General features: G+C 39.1%; 1 protein-coding gene and 2 long non-coding RNA genes across 6 annotated transcripts in view; 2 read left to right on the forward strand and 1 right to left on the reverse strand.

The window, feature by feature from the left end:
• The window catches only part of LOC124271846 (chondroadherin-like), a 31,326-nt gene extending 10,832 nt beyond the window's left edge, over positions 1 to 20,494 (forward strand). For 3 of the 4 annotated variants that reach the window (XM_046707000.1, XM_046707008.1, XM_046707024.1), the window contains exon 2: positions 19,362 to 20,494. In XM_046707000.1, the coding sequence (XP_046562956.1) occupies positions 19,377 to 20,354 (978 nt within the window). In that variant the 5' untranslated portion in view covers positions 19,362 to 19,376 and the 3' untranslated portion in view covers positions 20,355 to 20,494. Of the gene's footprint in view, positions 1 to 12,240; positions 12,325 to 19,361 lie in introns of those variants that run through there. The other variant, XM_046707016.1, reaches the window with a different exon arrangement.
• LOC124271886 lies at positions 1 to 23,983 on the forward strand. Its single transcript, XR_006897168.1, has 3 exons — positions 1 to 15; positions 17,006 to 17,016; positions 22,109 to 23,983. It is a non-coding gene; the product is annotated as an uncharacterized LOC124271886 (long non-coding RNA).
• Positions 4,483 to 23,881, reverse strand: LOC124271890. Its single transcript, XR_006897174.1, has 3 exons — positions 23,776 to 23,881; positions 6,977 to 6,983; positions 4,483 to 4,495 (listed from the first exon to the last, which is right to left on the reverse strand). It is a non-coding gene; the product is annotated as an uncharacterized LOC124271890 (long non-coding RNA).
• Positions 23,984 to 24,020: the final 37 nt, after the last annotated feature.

Raw genomic sequence — 24,020 nt, forward strand, 5'->3', positions numbered from 1 at the left:
AGTGAGTGTGAGTGAGTTTAGTTTTACGCCGCACTCAGCAACATTCCAGCTACATGGCGGCGGTCTGTAAATAATCGAGTCTGGACCAGACAGTCCAGTGATCAACAGCATGAGCATCGATCTAAGCAATTGGGATACGATGACATGTGTCAACTAAGTCAGCGAGTCTGACCACCTGATCCTGTAGTCGCCTCTTACGACAAGCATGGGTTACTGAAGATCCATTCTAACCCGGATCTTCACGGGTCTGTTCTTGAAATAATATAAGCTACAATAACTAATGCCTTGAATTTTTGAAAGAATTTTGGTTCCACTTTTATCCTAAATTTAGGTTTTACTCCATGTACGTGATGCATCTCTTGCCAAAGAATAAGGTGTTTTTTCATGACATATTTGTCAGCATTTCACAGATAAACTGCTACGTAAAGGGGCAACTAACTGGCTGTTCTAGAAGGTATAATTCCATCCCTCAAAAATATGTTTACTACTTGCTTATTGTCTATGATATTGCTGAATGTATTACATGTATAGTATATAATAACACACACACACATAATATATATTCATGTCTCAGTTGGACAAAGGGACCAATTACAAAGTTTATTACTACCAAAATTTGATAAGTCATAGAGTCACTGTACAAATTTGCATGTCTCTCATTTTATAATGATATAGAAATTCGCAGCAGGTTGTATGTACATTGAGGTCCAGTGTGTTTGCTATTGGGGATGAACATGTAAATGAGCACATGTATCCAGGTGTAGGAGAAGAGTGTTTTATTGCCCAGGTGTGTAACACATTATGTGATCAGCTTATTGCATTAGGATCAATATTGATGAAACTACTTGAACCAGCTGACTTGCTTCACACATGCACTGTTGCATTACTCTGAAGAAACCCTAAGATTAGGGGGAGACATTTTATGACATGTCCTGTATCACATGTTGAAATTTGACTACTCTTGTGATACTTTACAAAGATCCTCGTATTTCTGTTTGACCTGGGTAGAGTGTTTTAGCGTCTGAGTGTGTCAGTGTTAGTGTGTTTGTATGTGTTGAGTCCGTGTATTAGTTGGGGGTGGGGATGCTTAGAGTGAGTGAGTTTAGTTTATGCCACTTTTAGCAATATTCCAGCAATATCAGCGGTGGACACCAGAAATGGGCTTCACACATTGTACCCATGTGGGATCGGGTCTTCGGCATGGGGGATGCTTAGACAAGTCTGAACTTGTGCCAGTTTGAATTATATTTATCAAATGTTTGAGCACTAGATATCCTAAACATGGATGTGATGACAATGTAAAAACCATTCTGTGGTCTTTGTATACACCAGTGCCCAGAAAGTCATCCTCCTAACATGTTTTGTGATTGTATAAAACTTACACATGTGGCACATCTTGCTATTGAGTTTAGCAACGAGTGTCCGACAAGTGTGCCATGCTTGTAAAACCAGGTTACATGTGAATTTAATCCATATTCCACATATAGAGGTGAGGTGAAATTGGGTTTAACGTCGTGCTTGAGAATTTTGCTTCACCTCTTAAATGGTTTTATCGCCACAAATAGCTGATGCGGCATTCACTTGAGTAGTTTTACAGATCTATAGACACATTTTGAAAGTGTCATTCCATACTTATATTTGTTAAGATTCTTGGTAAGAATAATAGTTATTGTTGACTGATAACTTGAATGTATACAAGGTGAATCTCTGCTGAAGGAATATGATTTACAACTGAAATGAAGGACACAGAAGAAATGTGAATCTGACTGTGGTACATATTCAACAGCATGGCTACAACGGGTTTGACAGAGTTTTCCATTCAGGTATACAAGGTCATGTCTCTGTACAATTGTAAGTAGCACGTCAGTCTAAGAAGACCAGACCTTTGGTAACCTCAGTTCAGGTTAGTGAGAGTTGTATTACTACTGTGCTGTAGAACACGCTCTCAAACAACAATGGAAACATTCATTGCATTCATACGGTCACTGACAGTTGACATACTGATGGTGCATTGCTCAATATGGTCTTACTATGGTGCATTGCTAAATGTGGTCTTACTATGGTGCATTGCTAAATGTGGTCTTACTATGGTGCATTGCTAAATGTGGTCTTACTATGGTGCATTGCTAAATGTGGTCTTACTATGGTGCATTGCTAAATGTGGTCTTACTATGGTGCATTGCTAAATGTGGTCTTACTATGGTGCATTGCTAAATGTGGTCTTACTATGGTGCATTGCTAAATGTGGTCTTACTATGGTGCATTGCTAAATGTGGTCTTACTAAATGTGGTGCATTGCATTGCTAAATGTGGTCTTACTACTATGGTGCATTGCTAAATGTGGTCTCTTGCACTATGGTGCATTGCTAAATGTGGTCTTACTATGGTGCATTGCTAAATGTGGTCTTACTATGGTGCATTGTCTTTACTATGGTGCATTGCTAAATGTGGTCTTACTATGGTGCATTGCTAAATGTGGTCTCTTGGTGCTATGGTGCATTGCTAAATGTGGTCTTACTATGGTGCATTGCTAAATGTGGTCTTACTATGGTGCATTGCATTGTCTAAATGGTGCATGCTCAATCTTACTATGGTGCATTGCTAAATGTGGTCTTACTATGGTGCATTGCTAAATGTGGTCTTACTATGGTGCATTGCTAAATGTGGTCTTACTATGGTGCATTGCTAAATGTGGTCTTACTATGGTGCATTGCTAAATGTGGTCTTACTATGGTGCATTGCTAAATGTGGTCTTACTATGGTGCATTGCTAAATGTGGTCTTACTATGGTGCATTGCTAAATGTGGTCTTACTATGGTGCATTGCTAAATGTGGTCTTACTATGGTGCATTGCTAAATGTGGTCTTACTATGGTGCATTGCTATGGTGCATTGCTAAATGTGGTCTTACTATGGTGCATTGCTAAATGTGGTCTTACTATGGTGCATTGCTAAATATGGTCTTACTATGGTGCATTGCTCAATATGGTCTTACTATGCACAAGATTTTGTACATGGGGTGGTGCATCATTGCAACCAATAAAATGTTCTGACATATCTGTTGTATAAGTATTACTTTTTCTCTTGGTTCAGACATAGTGTGGGGTAGCCGAGTGGTTAAAGCGTTTGCTCATCATGCCAAAGACCTGTGTTTGATTCCCCACATGGGTACAATGTGTGAAGCCCATTTCTGGTGTCCTCCCACCATGATATTCTGGAATATTCCTAAAAGCTGCATAAAACCCAACTCACTCACTTACTCAGACGTGTACATTTTCAGTAAGATATCAAGTTTGGTTAGAGGCTTAACCATGATAACCTTTGCTTAAGATAAGATGCGCTTTGAGCATGCATGTGGGATGGACTATAGCGCTATATAAATACCCATATAATAATGATAATAATATTGAGATGAATAAACTGTGACTAAATACAAATTGAAAGCAGTGACAGTCAAGGTACTTCTTTCAACGGGCAGTTACCTAAATGCTCGTTTATTTAAGCAAAACAAATACAAACTTGGCACCCAGATAACTCATACATTTCAAACATTGGTCATAGGGGCTTCAGGTGGCAGTGTTATTTATCTATAATTAGTTGTTTACAAATAGTATATTGTGACATTACGTAATTATTTGACAAAATGCATCATGGTCCTCCTTGTACCAGCACTTAAATAAAACATGTGGTGTTCGACCCCACGCACATGTCACCAATCGATAACTATACTTAAACGAATACGAAAACACGACAGGCAGTAAAGTAGTTTGTCATACAGACCCTGAAACAAATATATTCAAGAAAGCCCATGCAAGTCTAGAATATGTGTCAAGTCTAGATAGCCCCAGTTTTTGGAAATGAAGAAAATCTCTGGGCTCCTTTTCATTATATTTTATAATTATAATTTAGGAACTGTTTTTTCTATAAATTATGTTCATTTTAGAGACTAGATGTTAGTCTATCTGTAAAGGAAAGATAGGAAATAGAGCAAGGCTGTAGGACGAGAAACTGTTTGGTTCAGTGCACAGCTTGGTGAATTGGACAGGTTCACTGCACCTGATGACCGGACTAATTGATTCAGTGGCGATATTCAAGCAAGGTCATAATTGATTTGTGAAAGTAGGTCAGATGTAGTTGTTCGGAAGTGGTCAAACATGTTACATAATGATTGTATAGGAGTTACGGAATAAGCCTGTTGAAACCTACTTAACCTAGATTAAGGGAGTATAGCAAGTACAGAGTTGTTCCGTGGTGCAACAGATGGCCATCATCAACCACTTGATCTCACCTCTAGGTGGTTATTATGACACTGTTGTTATAAATATGGATCGTCCATGTGATACAACGTAAATTTGTAATCATATATTTATATTTTTGTATCAGTAATGTCTGTGTTACTATAAGATACATGTTTGTCCTATGTTGTGATGCTCAGATTATGTCTTTGTAAACAAAGATTGAAAAATTTCAAAATAAAACTACGTTTTGACTCTTAACTAGTGTTATGAATGGGTTAAAATCTCATAATTGATGTTGGTTCATTACAACCGATCAATCATCAAAAATAATTTGTTAGTGTCATTTATCAAATTTTCCTGTTATGTTTGTTAATGCACAAAAAATAGGGAAAAAACATGGTGCTCTTCTTTCTTTTTTTGCACATTGCACAAAATGCATTTGCAAATTTCACATATTTAAAGAATGATAAATATGTTAAGAACATAAATTTCCTGGAGTTTTTAAGATTCAATCATGACTTGGAACGAGCTTGTAGTGCTTATGAAATGTAACAGACAAAACCAACCTTGTCATAGAATATTGTTAATGCAAACAAGTGTTCCAAAATTATGTTCGATTATGAGAAAATATGATCGATTGCGACCAATCTTCAATTATTTCACTACTCTTAACTGTAGTTGCTCACATTGTATGGTGAAATTTGTTAATCCTTTGGTGGTACATTGCTATGGTAATCTTTAAACAGACATACTGTCCTGTACACAATATGTTAACAAGCCATCACAGTCTGTAGTGGAGTGTAAACACACCACTTCCTGCTCAGTTTTCTTACTGAAGATATTGGGCAACATTGCAATCTAAGCCTCAACTTGTGGACAGTTCCTTATTCTCTCCAAGTGTGCATTAAAACTTGATACTACAATATACACACTGTCAGACATCTGTGTCTATAGCCACACGATGGGCAGGGATCATGAACATGTACATGCATGTCAAATTACTGTCACCATTTGATCCTGGAGTTGTAGCAGTTAAGCTCTATGTTAAGATGTTCTCTTGTCTAATGTGAGAAGAAAGATACAACACTATCCCAAACTGGCTGAACCTAGTGACAGAAATACAGGACAATCTCCCGAATGTATGCCAGAGAAAATCCTGCTTTGTCAATACGTGACAATATTTCAAGCCTTTCGTATACAGATTCAACTGAGGCCAATGCCACGCTATGAAAAATATTAGTTTGAACAGTTAGGGACCAGATGCCGTTGTACAAAATGATCTTAGAGCTAAGGTGACCATAATTCCCATACCTTAACATTGACTTAACATAGACACTTAACACTAAGGTTGTTTTGGACAATGACACCCTGGTCAGTTAGGATAGGGGATAGTGTGTTTGGTTTGGGTCAAAATCTATCTTTAGATTGTGTCAATGACTGTTAAAAGTACTTGCACTCCCTCAACCTGCTCTCTTAACGAAATCGTCCCCTCATGACAGGGTTACCATACAAGCTGAGCCGGACTGGTAATGCTGCTGTCTACTGGACATGTGTGCATACTGGGGTGTAGTCATAATGGGATTGAACCCCCTTAACATCCCCTTCCTGGAGTTGTAAAACAGATGGGGGTCGTTTTTTTACCTCAGATTTGAAGCAGTCATATTTTGCTGTTCCCCCACCATACTCTGTTTTTCATGTCTTCTGCCCTCCAATAAGTTTCACATTTTTGCAAGACCATGTCCCACCTCCCTATAATACATGACCAGTCTGTAAGTAATGTTCGCATTGATAACCTTTTCAAGTACTACTGTGCCATTGTTCAATGTTCCCGCCCCCACATGACCCACTTCCTCTATAATGAATGAGGTGTCCCTAATTTCCACAATTGCTTCAACCATAACAGATTAGAAAAGTGAAAAATGCCGCTATAAAATCTTATAGGTAAGAGTAACTTTTAACTTTTCAAGTGCTAATTGATCCGAGGCATTTTATGTAGTTTGTCCTCTGTGGATATGGAAAACCTCTAACAAAGGGAATAAAGCCTTCCTAAAGGCAAGCACAAATACACTTTACTGTGAGGGTAATAAACAACTTTAAATTGTTTTGTATTTATTTTGTGCACTAATTTAAACTTTGTGTTCTGTAATAAACAGACATTGAACTATGGAATAATAATTCTGTTTTAACTGACTTAAGTTAAGGGTTGAAGGTTGAAATGAAAGACATGGCCCTATCACCCCTAGGAGTGCAAGAGACACCAATCAGTGCTTGTCCAAGCACCTTGCTGTCCCCACAGGTTGGTGTCAGGGTACAATGGAGGTGGCAGGTATGTGTGGTTGCTAGGATACTGCACATCCCCGGAGCTTGTCCTCTTTGCTCTGTCCTCTCCCTGCTGGATGATTGCCTCGAAGTGACCATCACTGACCACGGAGGAACATGCCAAGGTAGAAGGATGACCACGTCTGGTTTACGACTCCAGGAAGGGGATGTTTTCAGAGCAGGTTGAGAAAGTGCAAGTACTTTTTACAGCCATTGACATGGACATGTCCTGTAGATGATCTCACCAATTAGTAGTGGTGTCAGCGATTTGTAGTTAGAGACGAGTTAAAGATAGACTCGTTCCTGCCTGAAACGCAGGGACTGTCGTATTGACTTTGGCAATGAGCACATAGAATGGGGCAGACAGGTTGTATTGTACCTGAGAATCAAACCTTTGTCTTCAGCCCTCTGGGGGACTACTGTAATACTGAGGCACCCAACAGTACACAGACCACAGGTTTGTAGTAGGTAAAATGAGGTAAACTTTAGCATAACCTTGGTAATATTTTTACTGTGTTACACTGGATCCCCTACAAGCAGACTATTACAATAGTCAATCCTGGCAAGAATGACTCAACATGCAATGCTGCAGCTGTTTGTTCTGTGAGAAGGTGGCATATGCTACCTATGTTTTGGAGGTGAAAATCACATTTTTTGACGAGGTTATAGATGTGCTTGTCATGTTGAGTGATGAGTCTAGCTTCACATCCAAGTTTCTAGCATCTGTTGAAAAGTTGATTTCCAGTTATGTCATATTGGGCAATTTAATGTTAAAGGAAAGTTCAAAATGGTGTATTGTTGCTAAATCACCATCATAATAGGGAAGAACCCAGATAGCATTCGGACGTTGTCCCAACGTTGGCAATGTTGGCAAAACCATTGCCAATGTTGGTCCAACGTCTGAATGCTATCTGGGAATTTGAGATTCAAATACATGACCATCCTATCCGGGCACCAATAAGAGATTCATTTCTCAACAAAACTCAAATTTTAACAAAACAAGAAAGATGAAAGTGTAATTGCTGAAGAATTCCCACCTATATATGTGTTCAAACAAAGATATGTATTACTCTCAATGTCTTTAGAAGAATAGTATTTGTAGCTACAGTATAAAAGATGGCAGGGTGGTAGTATCTGTAATGAAAGTTGGTCAGCCAATAGGCATTCGCAGGCCTGTTACTGATATTCTACACTAGTGGATGTGCTTGAATGGCATCATCCCTAGTATTAAAGTAATGAAGTAATCACCGTGAATATGCATACTAAAGACAGCCCTCACTCCAGGTAGGTGATGTGTCAGAATGATCACCGTGGATTGTTTCCATATGTAATGAATGGATTTTCAATGTGATTAAAACCCCTTTTCTGAATCCCAATTTTACAAGAAATGCCTTTTGGTTTCGTAAAATTGATACCACATGACTTGAATATTAAGTTTGTGCAATATATGTCTGAATTTGGTGTAGTTGTATTTTCCACATCCTTCAGGCAGATTCAGGAATAACAAAGGCCTGTGATGTTGTCCTCTGTGATATTTCAAGTTTCGAAAATGAATGATGATTCTTGTGTTTTATTGTGTTGATAAACATTTTCAAATTTGTGGATATTTATTGAGTAATCCACATGCTGGTGAATATGTTGGTAACGTTGCCTAAGTGTTCATTTTTATAAAACAGTATGATCAGTTTCCAGTGCCACAATTAGTGCTTGAAGTGAACTGAACAGTGATACAATGTATCATATGAATGTGGCATTAATATGTGTGAATCACCTAGCCTACAGCCTGTAGTATATTGGCCATTTTATGTTAAGTAGGTTTGAGACAAACGGACAATCATGTGTATGAACAATATGTTACCTTTATGATTTTGTGCATGCATTATCTGGACTTGTCAAAACCATTGGCTGCTACATCATCAAGTTATTGTGGTAAAAGAAAAGACAGCTTATTTCAAAGAAGGTTTGTGGAAATTGGCATCTGTGGGTCCATCAGGTGCCATGATACTGGTTCACAGTTAACATAGGGGCGGTGGGGTAGCCTAGTGGTTGAAGTGTTCGCTTGTCACGCGAATGACCTGGGTTCGATTCCCCACATGGATACAATGTGTGAAGCCCATTTCTGGTGTCCCCCGCTGTGATATTGCTGCAATATTGCTAAAAGCAGCTTAAAACTAAACTCACTCACTCACTCACTGTCAGGTAACAGCAGACTGCAGGCTTCTGTGTATGATAATACCTGGAAAAAGAGTTTAACCTTTTACTAATTACAAACAAGGAATGGATAGACTGTTTCCAATCTTGTCATTTCTAACACTGATTACAGTCCCACACTTACAATAGTCTGTTTGTACCATACACAGTTGTAGATCATGTTTCCTGTCATGAGCCTTAACTGTGTCACTCCCTGCTAGCTCCCTGCCCATATGTTGGCGTACAGGTACAGGTACTGAGCTGTAGTAGATCACAAGATCTACCAGTTGTAACAAGATCATGGTGGCATGTGACTGCTACGTGTCAAGTTCGACTGGCTGGAAACAAGCTGTCATGAAGGACGTTCATCAGGTGCACCTGCACTCACTGTATGCACAGTCTCACAGTCACTGAACCGCTATATTTTCCCTTCTGCCAACCCCTTTCTGTAATGCCCTAAATGAAGCAAGTCTAGATTTCTTCAAGTTCGAATCTCCCATCTCACAGGGACTCCTTTTCAATTTAAAAGGAATTGTTTGTTTCTATCAAAATTGTATGTATTCGGAGACCAAGCGTTAGTCTATCACTGTACCAGCAGCCTACTCTGTACACCAGCATTGTCCTGGTATTTAATGGAACTGTTCTGGGGAAGTTCAAGACTGGAATGTTCGACATGACAACAGGTGCGTTACAGTATCAATAACTCAGGTGTTATTGCGATGTACTGGGTACATTACGATCAATCACTGTGTCTCTTTCCAGAGCTTGATTTCATAGCACTAGATGTGCACCAATGATGTTTTAGTAGAGCCAGTGCAGTATGGTGAGTCACGTGACTTTAGGTGTGTAAGGTATCAATAAGTGATTGCAACTTTTGCGATTAGATTTTGTACTTTACAATGAATTACTATGTCTCTCTAGAACAAGATTTTCATGGTATTAACGTGCACCAGTGTACTGTTTGTAATGTTAAGACAGTGTGCTCGGTGGTACACCATGATAATGTAGGGGCGGTGGGGTAGCCTAGTGGTTAAAGTGTTTGCTCGTCACGCTGAAGACCCGGGTTCGATTCCCCACATGGATACAATGTGGGAAGCCCATTTTCTGGTGTCCCTGCTGTGATATTGCTGGAATATTGCAAAAAGCACGTAAAACCATCCTCAGTCACTCACCATGATAATGGAATGTGTTAGGTATCAGTAATCACTTGGAGTTATGTATGGTGATGAGGTGGATGGTGTCAGCCCTGGCTGGTTGTAACAGGAGTGTAGACATCTCCTGAGCTTTGTCATTGCTTATTTATGTCACTGTGACAGGTCGTGTGTCAGCATCAGGGTACAATACTTCATCTCGGTTCTACTAGTGCAGAAAGTCTGGGGGATGTATTGTGTGGAGAAAAAGTGTGGGAGATGTATTGTGTTGTTGTGTACCTATTGATCAACCTTGGTGACCTGAACCTAGGTGCCTCCACCTGGGATCGAATCCAGCCCATCAGTTTCATATCATATATACCGTGTTGCAAGCACAGTAGTGTGACACCTCATTAACACTGTGGACAATCTGCCAAACACTGTTTCCATGTTATTGTCCGAATGATTATTATCAATGTGACCTCTTTGTAACTCTCAGTTTGTCCTAAATTGTAGTTAACTACATATAATTTTATTTACTGCCTTCAAAGAAAGAAGTCTAGGTTAATAAATTAATTTTCACACTGAAGACTGTGAAAACACTTGTTCTTAGGACCTATGTCCAAGTTAACATGTTTACCGGACACTTTGTTACTTCACACAGATATTAGACTGTTACATTCCGGGGACTTAGTGGAACAGAGTTTGTTAGGCAGGGAGAACTACAGATCTTGTTTGCCCTGTAAAACATATGCCTGCTAATTGAGGGATGACTTGAAAACACTGTCAACGAAAAAAAATGTTCAAAAGAAGAAATTTTCAATAAGACGGTAACCTTGTTGACAGTGAGAGTATTAGTGAGCCATGGGAATGTTTAGAAGTGTGAAGAGGGCGGCAATCGGACATGTTTCTGGGTAAGAAAATCTATGTGGGATTGTTCAAAAGAATTGTTAGAGAAAACTTGTCATCCCTGATCCTGGTAGAAATGTTTTTCACTGAAGATGTAGATGGAGAGAGAGTTTGTGTGCTTGGTTTTCCCAAGGAGGGACGAACTTGTGAAACAAACAAAAAAGCATACCTGTTTACCGCTGAAAAAGCTTAGGTAGGCCAACATTTCTTTGTGTTTTTATTGAGAGTTTATTAAGGGAAAAAAGGCTTTTAGCTGGATAACAGTATAAGAATCTTCACTGAAACATCACTCTAGTTGAAGTTGTTTTCTATAAAGTTACATGCTTCATTGTTGCTTCATATAGGGATTTTGCATTACAGAAAGGCATGGGTGGAAAGGAAAATAATATGGTTCAGGGACTGTGAGGCAGACTAGATAGTTATATGTGATTTTATGAGCTCATTTAGCTTCAGTCTCATTGTGTATGTGTCCTGTGTATGCAAACATTCAGCTTGTATTCACAAGATACTGTTCACCCCACTAATACATCACTTGTAACAAGGGTCTCAAATTCTAAAAATATAATTTGGTGAAATATTTGTGCCAGACAATATATTTTTAAAATGACTCTCAGGTTCTATTGTGAGTCAGTGAGTGAGTCAGTGAGTTTAGTCGCCGCTTTTAACAATATTCCAGCAATATCATGGCCGGGAACACCAGAAATGGGCTTCACACATTTAACCCATGTGGGGAATCGAACCCAGGTCTTCCATGTGGGGAATCGAACCCAGGTCTTTCAATGTGACAAGCGAATGCTTTGACCACTAGGCTACCCCTTAGCCCCAGGTTCTGTGACATCACAAGCAAATGACATCATGTTACCTGTGGAGGGCGGCAGGAAACTTGCATGGCTTTGTACAAGAAGGAAACCTGCCAATTATATATCTGTATTCTTTAACAAGTAACAACGCTTGGCTTAATGACCCATCATCATTTGTTTGTGCAATCACAGGTTGTTTTCTTCTATAGCCTGGCTGACATTGTCATCATGGCAGTAGCTTCACACCTCTACTAAACAGCTTGTGGAATATTGTGACAGTCTCACAGTCCCTGAACCACATTATTTTATCCTACTGCCTAGTCCTCCTGCAATGCTGAAACCCTAAATGAAGCAAGTCTAGATTTCTTCAGGTTCAGCTTCTGAATTTCCCATCTCACTGGGGCTCGTTTTCAATTGAAATGGGTTTATTTGTTACAATCAAAGTTATATATATATATCACAGACTAAGGGTTAGTCTAGTTTGTTCCCAGCAACGTCATGTGGAGGTGACTCAGGAGTAGATTTTCCAGTCTTTTTTGGCACTTCGTGACGTAGGTTATGATGAAGTTTTGTCTGTTTATGATCCGCTGGTCTGGTTAAGCCCATCAGACTTAAGCATAAAGGGGCTTTGTTGTCAGAAGACTCTAATGTTATAAAGAAGGAATGAAACAGTTGCTGATATATCAATGGCAGGAATGTCTAGTTTTTATCTGGTTGAACGTCAAATTTCCACTTTCAAGTTTGTAGTGTTATGTCATTTGTGTGATAGGGTAGAATGTATAATTCTGATATCTACTAACAATGTGAACGGAGTATATGCTTCAAGTCAGCAGGCCTGATGTGTGGGAGACAGGTGACAGAAAGATGGCAGCTCAGGCACATGACACGTGAGCCAGTCGGAGCGTGGCACAGCAGCACTTTAGATCTCCATGATGCTTCTGTTGTTATCTCGTTTGACAGTGTTATGGTTGTGCTTGTTAATCCAGGAATGTGATATTACTGGAGGATCTGGTTAAATATTCATGGGTATTATGCTGGTAGGCAATAAATCAATAGTGTATGTTTCATAAGAACACTTCTATTTTATGTGTTGTGTACCAAAGTCATGCCTTCATCATCTTAGCGATAAAGTAACCGTACCTCCCATACCTTAATATACAACAGTTGTAGCACTAAAGTAGTTTTGAACTTGCAGCAAGTTGGTTTGTCCCGATTTTGATGGTCTGTCAGCACCAGATCCGGGTTAGAAATGGTCTTGGGATTGGGTGGTCAGATTGGCTTACTTGGTTGACACATGTCATCATATCCAAATTGCATAGATCGATGCTCATGCTGTTGATCACTTGGTTGTCAGGTAATACCATGCAGACCTAAGTGTTCATTTCAGGTGCAGATCTCAAAAACCATTTGACATTCCAAATTCCATTCTGTCTGCCAAGTTTGGTGAAGGAGTATTGAATGGTTGATATTCAAGCTAACTCTAAATATATGTTGAACGCAAACTTAAATAAACATTTGGAATACTACTTTGTGTTTTTTACTTCCTAGTATGCCATGGTTGTTCTGTCCTAATACCTTGTGGCTGATGTGCCCTAGTTCCTTGTGGATGGTATGTCCTACTCCTAATACTCTGGTTTGTGCATCATAACATTGATAAGAGTAAAGGGGCCCAGTTTTTAGCCATAAGGTGAATATTCTTGGTCATGAAAAGTAAGCCAGGCTGTCAACTCAAGTGTTTCAGTCTCTGTTTTTACTCTGTTAAGCCAATTGTTGCTATGCGATGTTAGATAGAGGATGGAATGAAGCACACTCGTGAATCTACACGTGAAACACAGCATTAGCTTCCCCATGAGTGAATGTTTAGTTCTCTGCGTGTCAGGTTACATGTGGGGCGCTGAGGACGCTCAAGATCAACATGATGAAATGCCACTTAAAAAAACAATGATCAAGAGTGTAAGTCATCTGATGCAGGACCATAGTATACTGTTATGTAGGACAAACAGCAGTCAGCCATCTCTGTAGGGAGTACATGGTATCTGCTGGTGCATGAAGGCTAGTAGACTAAGGCTTAGTCTCTGAATATATATAATTTTGATAGTAACAAAGAAGCCCATTTATATTGAAAAGGAGCCCTAGGGAGACCCGAGATTCAGAACCTGAACCTGAGGAAATCTAGACTTGCTTTATTTAGGGCTTTAGCACTGCAGAGATGGCTTGGCAGTAGGGAAATTAATGTGGTTCAGGGACTGTGAGACAGACTAGAAGGCTAGGTGCACTCTTGAAGACAAGGGCCCGGTTTGACCGAACCATATGCTTCTTAGTGTGAGTGTTTGGTGAGGAGGCCACAAACAGGATCAGGTGCTCAGGCTCGCTGGCTTGGTTGACACATGTCATCGTAACCAAATTGTGTAGATCGATGATCATGATGTTGATCACTGGATTGTCTGGTTGCGACTTGATAATTTACCGACTGCCGCCATGTAGCTGAGTGTGGAGTTCAGCAACAAACAAACAACACTGTAATTGAGATAGTGACTGCTTCTCAATACATTGTCAGCAGGTTTTCACATATGGCCAGATAACTGACAATATATTTTGTCACATTTCATGAGTGAAACACTGGCTCAGTTACCATTAGTAAGCAGATGATATCACGCCTTGCTTGAGACTCTACATTATGAATAATTTTTCTCACATACCCTGTCGGTCGTTTCTGTTTAGAATGTTAGCTATTTGGTTTGTTCTATGAATTCCCATGAATTATTCCCCATTATTATTCGCTTGACGGGATGTTACACCACGTTGGTCATGTGACTTATCAGAGAGTCACAGAGACTTGACAACTTCCTGACATGTCACATGGTATGGTCCAAGAGTCGTATTCTTTTTCAAGTGGCGGGTCACGTGTCATCTGTGACAACCAAGATGAATGTTTCCTTAACAATAAAAGATTAACAGCGCAAACTGTCATTGCTGCTTGTGAGCCCAGGAATTTGTTGCCATTACAAAAGTTCTGATATGTCCTTAAAAGGATATATAGGTTAGATAAACATACAACCCCTGAAATAGAAATACTATTCGAAGCAGAGTTGAACTTAACTCACTCACTCACTGTGTAGAGACAATATTTCTTTATGAATATTGCTTTTTCTGTTATGAGTTCTGCTAAGTCATTTTTGACTTAACAAAGTTGCATATTTTATGCAATGAACAGATTCATGACATTGAGACATAGAACAAATGTTGGGGCCAGTAATGTTTGGTGAACTTGCCAAGAGTAGTGCTTTTTTGAAAAGTTGGTAGAGAGTGATGTGAGTCACAAGATTAAGCTAATGTTTACCACTAGATATGTTAGTTACAGTGCAGACCAATCAAGGATTGTAGTTGGACTGATATGGGACCAGCGTATCATGTAACATCTTTGATACATCTCTAGGGCTCTCATTTCTGGTAACCGTCATTAACCCCAGTTCTAGTGTCCATTCACTGAGTTCATGCAATCTCAAATTACCCGCCCATGATTTCCCATCAGCCAACCTGATTTACTACAATGCTAAATCTATTGGACCAATCAAAATGTGAGTCAACAAGCCATTTTCCATGTTGGAAGGGTGATATCAACAATATGACCACCAATGCCATTGATTATGATAGCATTTGCAGGTAATTCAACATGCAAATTGACACTCAAGAGAAAACCCTGAAAAAGGGTATTTTCATGTCCATTAAAACCAGCGATTGTAAATCCAACCCTTCTTATGTTCTTCGGTTGCTTTGGCTGAGTGGTTGGTAAAACCTTAAGGAAAATTTAGTGCAGGTAATTTGAGATTGGAAGAGACACAGTAATGGGTTCAGGTTAGTAAGTATAGGCTTACCAAACTGAGCCCAGGAAATACAGAGGATGATCCTATGCAGGGAAAGCCAATACCTAAAGGCTACAAGCAGCCAATATTTTCACATAAACTTTTGTGGAGACCTGCAATTACATGTGCATGTGTGCGCAGCGTGACCTCACAACTATAATAAGATCTCAATATTTGGCTACTAAGGCTACATTAACAAGTTCAGGAGGCCAAACACATCATCCACAGCTCTTAAAATATCAGTGGACACATTCAGCTGAAGGGATGGTGTTAAAAGAGGACCAAGTACTAAACAGTGGAGTCAGTTTTAATTATTAGATGTATATATACATGTGAAAGACACACAAATGTTGTGAAATGTCATCAACTCACATCTGAAAGGTATCTCACTGCACACCCACTTTATTCTTTCAAGGCTGGAAGCTGATCTGATGTATTTGATCAAGTGTAGTGGAACCTAATCACCACCTGGTCATTCAGCTGCCTTTATTTCTACAAGGCCTGTCAAATTTGAGACAGTGTAAGGATAGACAACTTGCCCTGGTGGGGTCAATTACTGTCTTTATGTAAACAAAAACCAAACACTTGATTCTGAAAAGGATACTTTGTTGCTATAGTCAGAAAACATGTCGGGAATTTCATTACTGTTACATACTTTTCAAACTGTTAATTTCCCCCAAAGAAATTCATTGCTCATGCTCTCTCAATTTGAGGAAGACCTCATATGCAGAAAGAAACTATTATGTATTTAGGAGATTTGATAAGGCTGTCCTGATTATGGAGCTCAGTCTTCCACATTCAACAGATGAGAGGCTGAAGGCCATATGACCTCTTATCTATAACTGTATGTGGCAGAAGAATGTAATGATTTGAACATAAAGTGGGAAGCTGACTAGGCTTGTGATAGGTTGTAACTGGTACTGAAGGGGTCGTTGTCGGAACAGGTACTACAGATGTGTACCCCAGGTGCGTTTCTGTGTACAGACATGTACACTAGCCAAAATCAGAATACAGAAACGTACCCTAGGATGATTCCATTCCGCACTGTGTCGTTTTCTTGATCGGAACTATCATACTGTTGTATTACATACAGTTGATTGCTTTTTATAAGAAACGAGCATACACACTAACAAATATTTCGCGATGCACAATAACACTCGCAGTCAGTTGAACAGGAACAGCTACATATGGTTTCCGTTTTGGATTGTGGAATATGGACTCGTCCGCCGTTTAGGGTACCGGGTACATTTCTATATTCTGATTTTGGCTAGGGTACATTTCTATATACAGAAATGTATCTGGGGTACACATCTGTAGTACCTTTGCCAACAATGACCCCTTCAGCGTAATTGGTGGTTTCAGAGTCTCAGGGACTGTTACCATTCATTGATATCCCATCTTGTCAGGGAACCTTGGGATTTATAGAGGTGCAATAAACCATTGAGTAGGGGCCAGGTGATATGTATGTGAGGAGGAAGTACCCCGATAATTGTTGCCCCAAACTATAGGGTATTTATTGTTGGGAGGGCTGAATGGTCAAGACTTGCCTTCTTGAAGGTCAGCGAGAGGTCAAGGTGACAATGCCTTGTCAAGTATCATGCTGGATAAATATGTTATGTCGTGATGAGATGTGAAATAGAAATGTCCTGTTAGAAGTGACCAGTTATGTAGCTTGTATGTTGACATTGTTATTGTGATTTATGACTTCTGGTCCTGTTGGATAACACGCGATTGAACATTGTTCTAGTAGGTAAGCAGGTGATGTAACTGTGACTAGAGATGGGTGAAAGTCTAACACTATCACCATGTAGTACAGGGGCTTACAATAGAAGCACTATCTGCCTCTTGTGGGGAGACCTCCACAGTATGCTAGACGACTGATCAAGTCGAGAGGGCCTACAGTGTCCAGGGGCTCTGCTTCTAGGTAAGCTCATTGAATTTGACGCGTCAATGCAGACATTTTTAGTTTATTGAGCTGGCATTTTCAAATGTCTTGATCAAAGTGCTGATAATATCTTTTGTTTGTCACTAGACAGACATGCAGTTCTGTAGTGTAATATTGCAAAGGTGAAAGAGCTCCATGCAATAGGTAAGAAGTTGTCATCCATAAAGGTGTATGTTTCATTTTTGAGTCACCAACTTCTAGAATACCAATCAAACAATTAATATTGCAAAGTGTTAAATATACATGATTCTGCAACAGAATCCTCCAATATTACACAAGTAAGTTCCTAAAATTTAGGAATTGAGCTGAGAATGGAGTGAGTATAAGCTGCTTGATGGGAAGGAAATGAATATAGGCTGAACTGTCACAAAACAGTGGCACAAGCCATGCCTATCCCCACCAGAGACTTATGCTTTTATGAAATTTATAAATTAGACTGTGCAAAAAACACCTTTATACTGAAAAGGAGCACCATTCAGAAGGGAACTGCTGAGCCTGACTTCCTGTTTTGAGGACGATAGCTTTACAGAAAAGCCTGTATTGAGGACGATAGCTTTACAGAAAAGCCTGTATTGAGGACGATAGCTTTACAGAAAAGCCTGTATTGAGGACGATAGCTTTACAGAAAAGCCTGTATTGAGGACAATAGCTTTACAGAAAAGCCTGTATTGAGGACAATAGCTTTACAGAAAAGCCTGTATTGAGGACGATAGCTTTACAGAAAAGCCTGTTTTGAGGACGATAGCTTTACAGAAAAGTCTGTTTTGAGGACAATAGCTTTACAGAAAAGCCTGTATTGAGGACGATAGCTTTACAGAAAAGCCTGTATTGAGGGCGATAGCTTTACAGAAAAGCCTGTATTTAGGATGATAATTTTACAGAAAATGTTTGATGGAAGGAAAATAATATGATGCAGGCATTCACACTCCAATACCGAAATTAATTAAACAATTTTTATCGGTACTGTTTTTATGATATAAATTTCAGGCTTATGTCAGACTATTTAACCAACTGATGAAACCAAGATTGACCAAGATGATCAGTTTGCAGTAAACAAAGCTTGTAAATCCCTTGACAATACTATCCAATGTGCCATTGAAGTTTTGATAGTTTGTAATACATTGTTCTTTATGTACATGGTTTGCTCTCCTTGCGTAATGATAACATTGTATACTTGTGTAGTTATCACAAAGTGAAAGACATGGTACCTGGAGATAACGTGAGGTTATCACAACTAATATTGTCATTAGGGCTTATTCTCACCCAAGGAATGTTGATAACATTCACTAGTATTGACATTTTATCCGTTTCATCTACTACTCTCGACAGGTTGAACATGACCTTAAAATACATGGGTGCCTAGCTTCTTAAGCATTGGAGTGTAGGGCATGACTGTGTCGGATAACATGCAGTCGACCAGTAGCCTTTAGACACAGAAAGTGCATGTTAATATTTTTTAAAGGTCTAACTTCTTATACATGTTCTCACAATTATCTCTTTACACACATGTTAAATGTGTGATACACTGGTGGTATTTATGTACTGCTGCAGTGCAGCTGGATTGGTGCAAGCGTCGGCAGCCATGTTGAAAAATCTGTGTGTCTATAACTCAGACAAGTTGTTCAAAATGTATTGAAGGGTGGTGTATGTTTCAAGTCAAGTGGGACTTGATCTATGTTGTCCTTTTTCAAACTGTTTTTTAAAAGTAAATTTCCATTTTGATGATGCTTTTAAATTCTTTCAAATTTCAAAAGACTCTTTACACTTATCTGTATGTATGTTTGTTCTTGTGATGACATATTTTATTCAAATCATTTGGATTTTGAGGATTAACGCATGCAAATATTTGAACATTTGCATTAACAGCAACTTCTAAGTGTCCCTGATGACATCTTGAACAGCTGAAAATATGTTTTTGTTATCTATAACTTGCTGACACAACTTTTCAACATTTTGTTCTCTTTACAGGAGGTGATCGCAGACATGTCAAGGTCGCTTCCTGTCTTGATTGTGGCCTTCACCTTGGTCTTCCTGACCTTGGTAAGGTCACAGGCGTGCCCAACAAATTGCAAGTGTGACCATACTGGAGATGGATGGAAGGCTGTTTGCCGTGGTGGAATCTTGCAAACCATTATGAGAGGCCTGAGTGTGGACTTCAAATCTCTTGCGGTGTCATCCAGTAATATCCGCACATTGCAAGCGTCTGACCTTCTGGCCGATGTGGAGGTACCCCTGACCAATTTGTCCATCACTAATTGCAGGTTGCAAAACATCCAAGATGGCAGTTTCCAGAACCTAACAAATCTGTCGGCTTTGGATATTAGCTCTAATTACATTGCCACAATCAGGAAAGGTGCATTCAATGGTCTTGCAGGTCTCCAAGTCCTCAACCTCTCACACAATAATATTGCAAATGTAGCAAGTGCTCTACAATCATTACACAATTTAAAAATACTAGACCTAAGCTACAATGCTATAAGTGACCTTCACACTGGTGCCTTCAGTTCCCAAGAACAACTAGTCTACCTTCGTCTTGATGGTAATAGGCTTCAGAGCCTGCGTGGCTACGTGTTTCAAGGACTTCAGAACCTTCAGCATCTAAGCCTGCGACACTGTTTGTTGATCAATATCGCTAGTGATATGTTCAGCATTGTGAGGAGCATACGCGTCCTTAACCTTGGCCAAAACCAGATCCAAGAGCTCCCTGCATCAGAGGAGTTCCGGAACCTGCCCTCGCTGCAGCACCTGTACCTGGACAGCAATCAGATCACCACCCTCACAGACTCACAATTCTCAGGAATAACACTAGACACCTTGCAGCTGTCACGCAACCAGATCACCAAGGTTACCTTGGAGACCTTTAAATACTTCAACGCCGTGTCATTGACCTCTCCTATAATATGCTTGTTGAGATTCAGAACAACTTCTTACGACCAACTGCTCCACAGTTGGAACTGTTAAATATGGCAGGAAATCCACTCCGAACTCTTCCCAAATTTGCCTTTGAGGGATTGTACAGACTGAAGAGTCTTAATCTGTCAAACTGTCAGTTGGAGAGGATTGAAAAGAATCAGTTTGACAATTTACAAAATCTTAATGAGCTAGACATATCTCTGAATAAACTGAAGAATGTTCCAGGAGAGGTGTTCACTTCACTTCAAAAGGATGTGTTGTTACATTTGCATAAAAACTCCTGGCATTGTGATTGTTATGTGAAAGCACTCAAACTGTGGCTTGAAGGTCACGGGTCTGATCTCAGAACCTGCCATCGAGATGCACTGTACCGGGATCAGTGCACGCTGGAGAAGTGCCACTCACCATCCTCGCTAGCAAATATTCAAATAAAAATGTTAGAAGACTCTGATCTTAATGTGTGCAGCAAAGATTCCACATCAGACCCGCTGCCCACAAATACCCAACTGGCAATAGTCCTGCCGTGTATAATAATTGCAATATTTTTTATAATCTTGGCCATAGTCTTATGGCAAAGAGGAAAAACAAGAGATGAGCTGAGAAGACAGTGTGTCAAGTCACCATCCGAGCCAGTCAGTAGCCATCTTGATTTTCTGGAACCAAAAGAACATCCATTTGACAGTGTGTCATTAAATGAATCGGATCATAATTTTGTGTTTAGGAAGTACTTTCAGACTATGCCCTCCAATCCAGACATTTTTATTGAAACCACATCATTAAGTCACAACCCTACTGTAGGTGGCGCTGATAGTGTTTATTCGTCGATGCCATCCATCAGTAGTGGCTCCAGTGTCAATTTAGGCATGGAATCGACTGTGTAGTTCTAGGAGTAATAGGTTATTAAAGATGTTCTGGTTCCTGTTACAGACGAAAATATATCCTTTTGAATTATGTGCTTTCCATTTCTTCAAACCTCAGATTTCACACATGAGTAATAAACATCAAATATTTTTATTTTTAATGAAAGGATAGTTGAAAGTAATTAAGTATGGTAAGACAGATTGCCTGCATTCCTGGCATGAAAAATAAGGAAAGTCTGGTAATGAGAACCAGAACATTTTAATTTTGTCTGTATCGTAACCATGGTAACCTAGATAATTGTAGACACTCTACTGTGCATGCTTGATTCATACCATTGACCATTGTGTGTATATTGTTTTCATGTGTGTCGTTGTCATGTGAATCATTGGACTAGAAGACACCAAGAACAAGACAACTTGTCACCATAGCCAAGAAGATATTTTACTCTCCTCCTGTTAGTCTTTTGTTTTATATGGAATGCTTGTAACTTACAAAGGATGATCACGATCATCCAGCTGTTCCCAGCTGTATCAGCTGTAGATTTTTTACATGGACTTATTGGGATGGGCGATGTGTTTGTAAGCTCATGTCATTGTTACAACTGTTTTTACCCAAGTTATCGTAGAGATTGGGCCATCCATGCTTTGTCTAAGATGTGTGATGGTAAGGCAGAGTTTATCTGTAGCAATAGACCGGTACATATCAAGGATGGCTTTAAGAGTATTTCAAGACATGAGAGATGATGTTTGCCTCTGAAGGCAGGCATAGTGTGTGCATGTGTCGATGTGTGTACATGCAAAATACCATATCTGTGTGTTAGGGGAGTAGTATTTTAGTACCAGCTAGTTCGTGTGTGTGTGTGTGTGTGTGTGTGTGTGTGTGTGTGTGTGTGTGTGTGTGTGTGAGATGAGTCATGCATGAGAGTCGTATGCATGTGAAAGTATGAAAGTATGCATAGCCTGTATGATGTTGATGCATGTGGATGGGTGTTAGGTTCGTGGAAATATGTCTACAGGGGATAAACTGCTGTGTTCAGGTAATCCATTGGCAGATAAAACTCATAATTCCAAGGATGGGTATTATTCTGTCCTGTAATGAACAGCTCAGTCCTGCACAGTCAGTCAAGAAGAGGATGTACAGAATGTATGCCCTCAGCCTCATGGGTAGGACTTGTATTGTGTGCTAGTCATACGTCTGTATGCCTGTATGCCTGAATGCCCCCAAAGCATATCAGTTTCTTGTGTGTATTCAGTGAAGTGATCAATTCATGCATGTTGGTTTATTTGTGACAGGTCTATACAAACTTTCTGTGGATAGAAGATACTCAGTTGTTGTTGACATAGAGGTATGTTTGTTAATGCGATCAGGCCGGTTATCATGATGTTGATGTACTGTACTCTAGTGTGTCGGCCATATATGGTCTCCGATGGGTGTGGGAACTGCAGTTTATATTCCATTTGAGTGACTGTACATGTATCTTCACTCATCTTATTAAGTGCAAACCCCATTCTTGTTTCAGAAAACTGCATTTTATCACAATAAGGTTAGCCCAGTTTTATACTTAGTAAGTTATAATTACTTATTTTCAAAAATATTGTCCAGAATTCTTGTTTTAGTAAAGATCAAGGTAGCCTAAGGGTTTAAAGCACCAAAACATCAGAGTTTCTTCCCTTACTTCTGTCAGATTCTTCTGCTTATTTGTCCAAATGCAACAATCACAAATATAATGATCTTTGATTGTAAATTCCCTATATGGTATGTGCCAGTACCAAGTACGGTATCTGACTTTTTTATGTCAATGAGCAGAGATGTCAGTCAAATACTAGTTAGTAATGTTCAAAATAACGCACAATTCCTTCACAAACGTCTCACTGCTCACATCTTTTTACCTCATGCAAAATATTTCCTGGAACAAATATAGAAAACGTGTCAAACAATCAATGAAATTGGTTTTGCCTTTTTAAGTCAAATGACACGAGATTGACTGAGACGATATTTTGTTTTACTTCACAGTCGGAATCATCTGTAGGAGTGGGGATAACATTTTCAGTGAATAAAAACCCAGAATGGTAGTGAAAGAGGAACAGATTTTAGTAGTTTTTTCATTAATATAAAAGATTCAAATCAAATTCAAATCACACCCTCTTCATATCAATGCAAGGAATTATCATTTTCTATGATAGTGACAGAGTTGAAAGAGTAATATTTATTTACAATAATATCTGTTTTGTAATTTTTGCTCGACGTTGAACCATGTAAACTTATTTATTCTTATTTTTCATAATACATTTTTCATTTTGTCCAGACAATGACCTAAGACATATTTTTATTTTATTTTCATATTTTTTCAGTTAACTTATCATACTTAAGCAGCCAAGTGTTTCACATAAGACAAACTTGAACACTTGATAAAATCAACAAAAATGTTCTTTATAAGAATTTTATTACCTATGTTCCACGTGAGTGCTCATAAAGCCCTTTAATGGTGGAGGCTGATGTGATGATATCACTTTATACCCCAGTAAAGACTATTATAGCATCCTTGGCCTACATTTCATGAAGTGAATTTCTGTTATAAGATTCTTCTTATCCTTTGGCATTTATTCACCTCAAATGTAAAAAGTAAAAGTAGTTCTGTCAACTTTTATGGAATTTTGTATGTGAAGACAGACATGACATTAATGTGTATACATGTAAAGAGAAAATATTTGGAATAATTCCACGATGTATAGACTAAAGAAAACCAAGTTCTATGGAGAGTCAACTTCTTTATTGCAAAGAGTGCAATGTTTTGGTGTAGGTACTAACACCGTTATCAAGCAAGATAATGGTGTTAGAACCTACACCACGATG

Source organism: Haliotis rubra, unplaced genomic scaffold (genome assembly GCF_003918875.1).
Source record: "Haliotis rubra isolate DU_JTF1 unplaced genomic scaffold, ASM391887v1 Scf103, whole genome shotgun sequence".
NCBI classification, from domain to species: Eukaryota; Metazoa; Mollusca; class Gastropoda; order Lepetellida; family Haliotidae; genus Haliotis; species Haliotis rubra.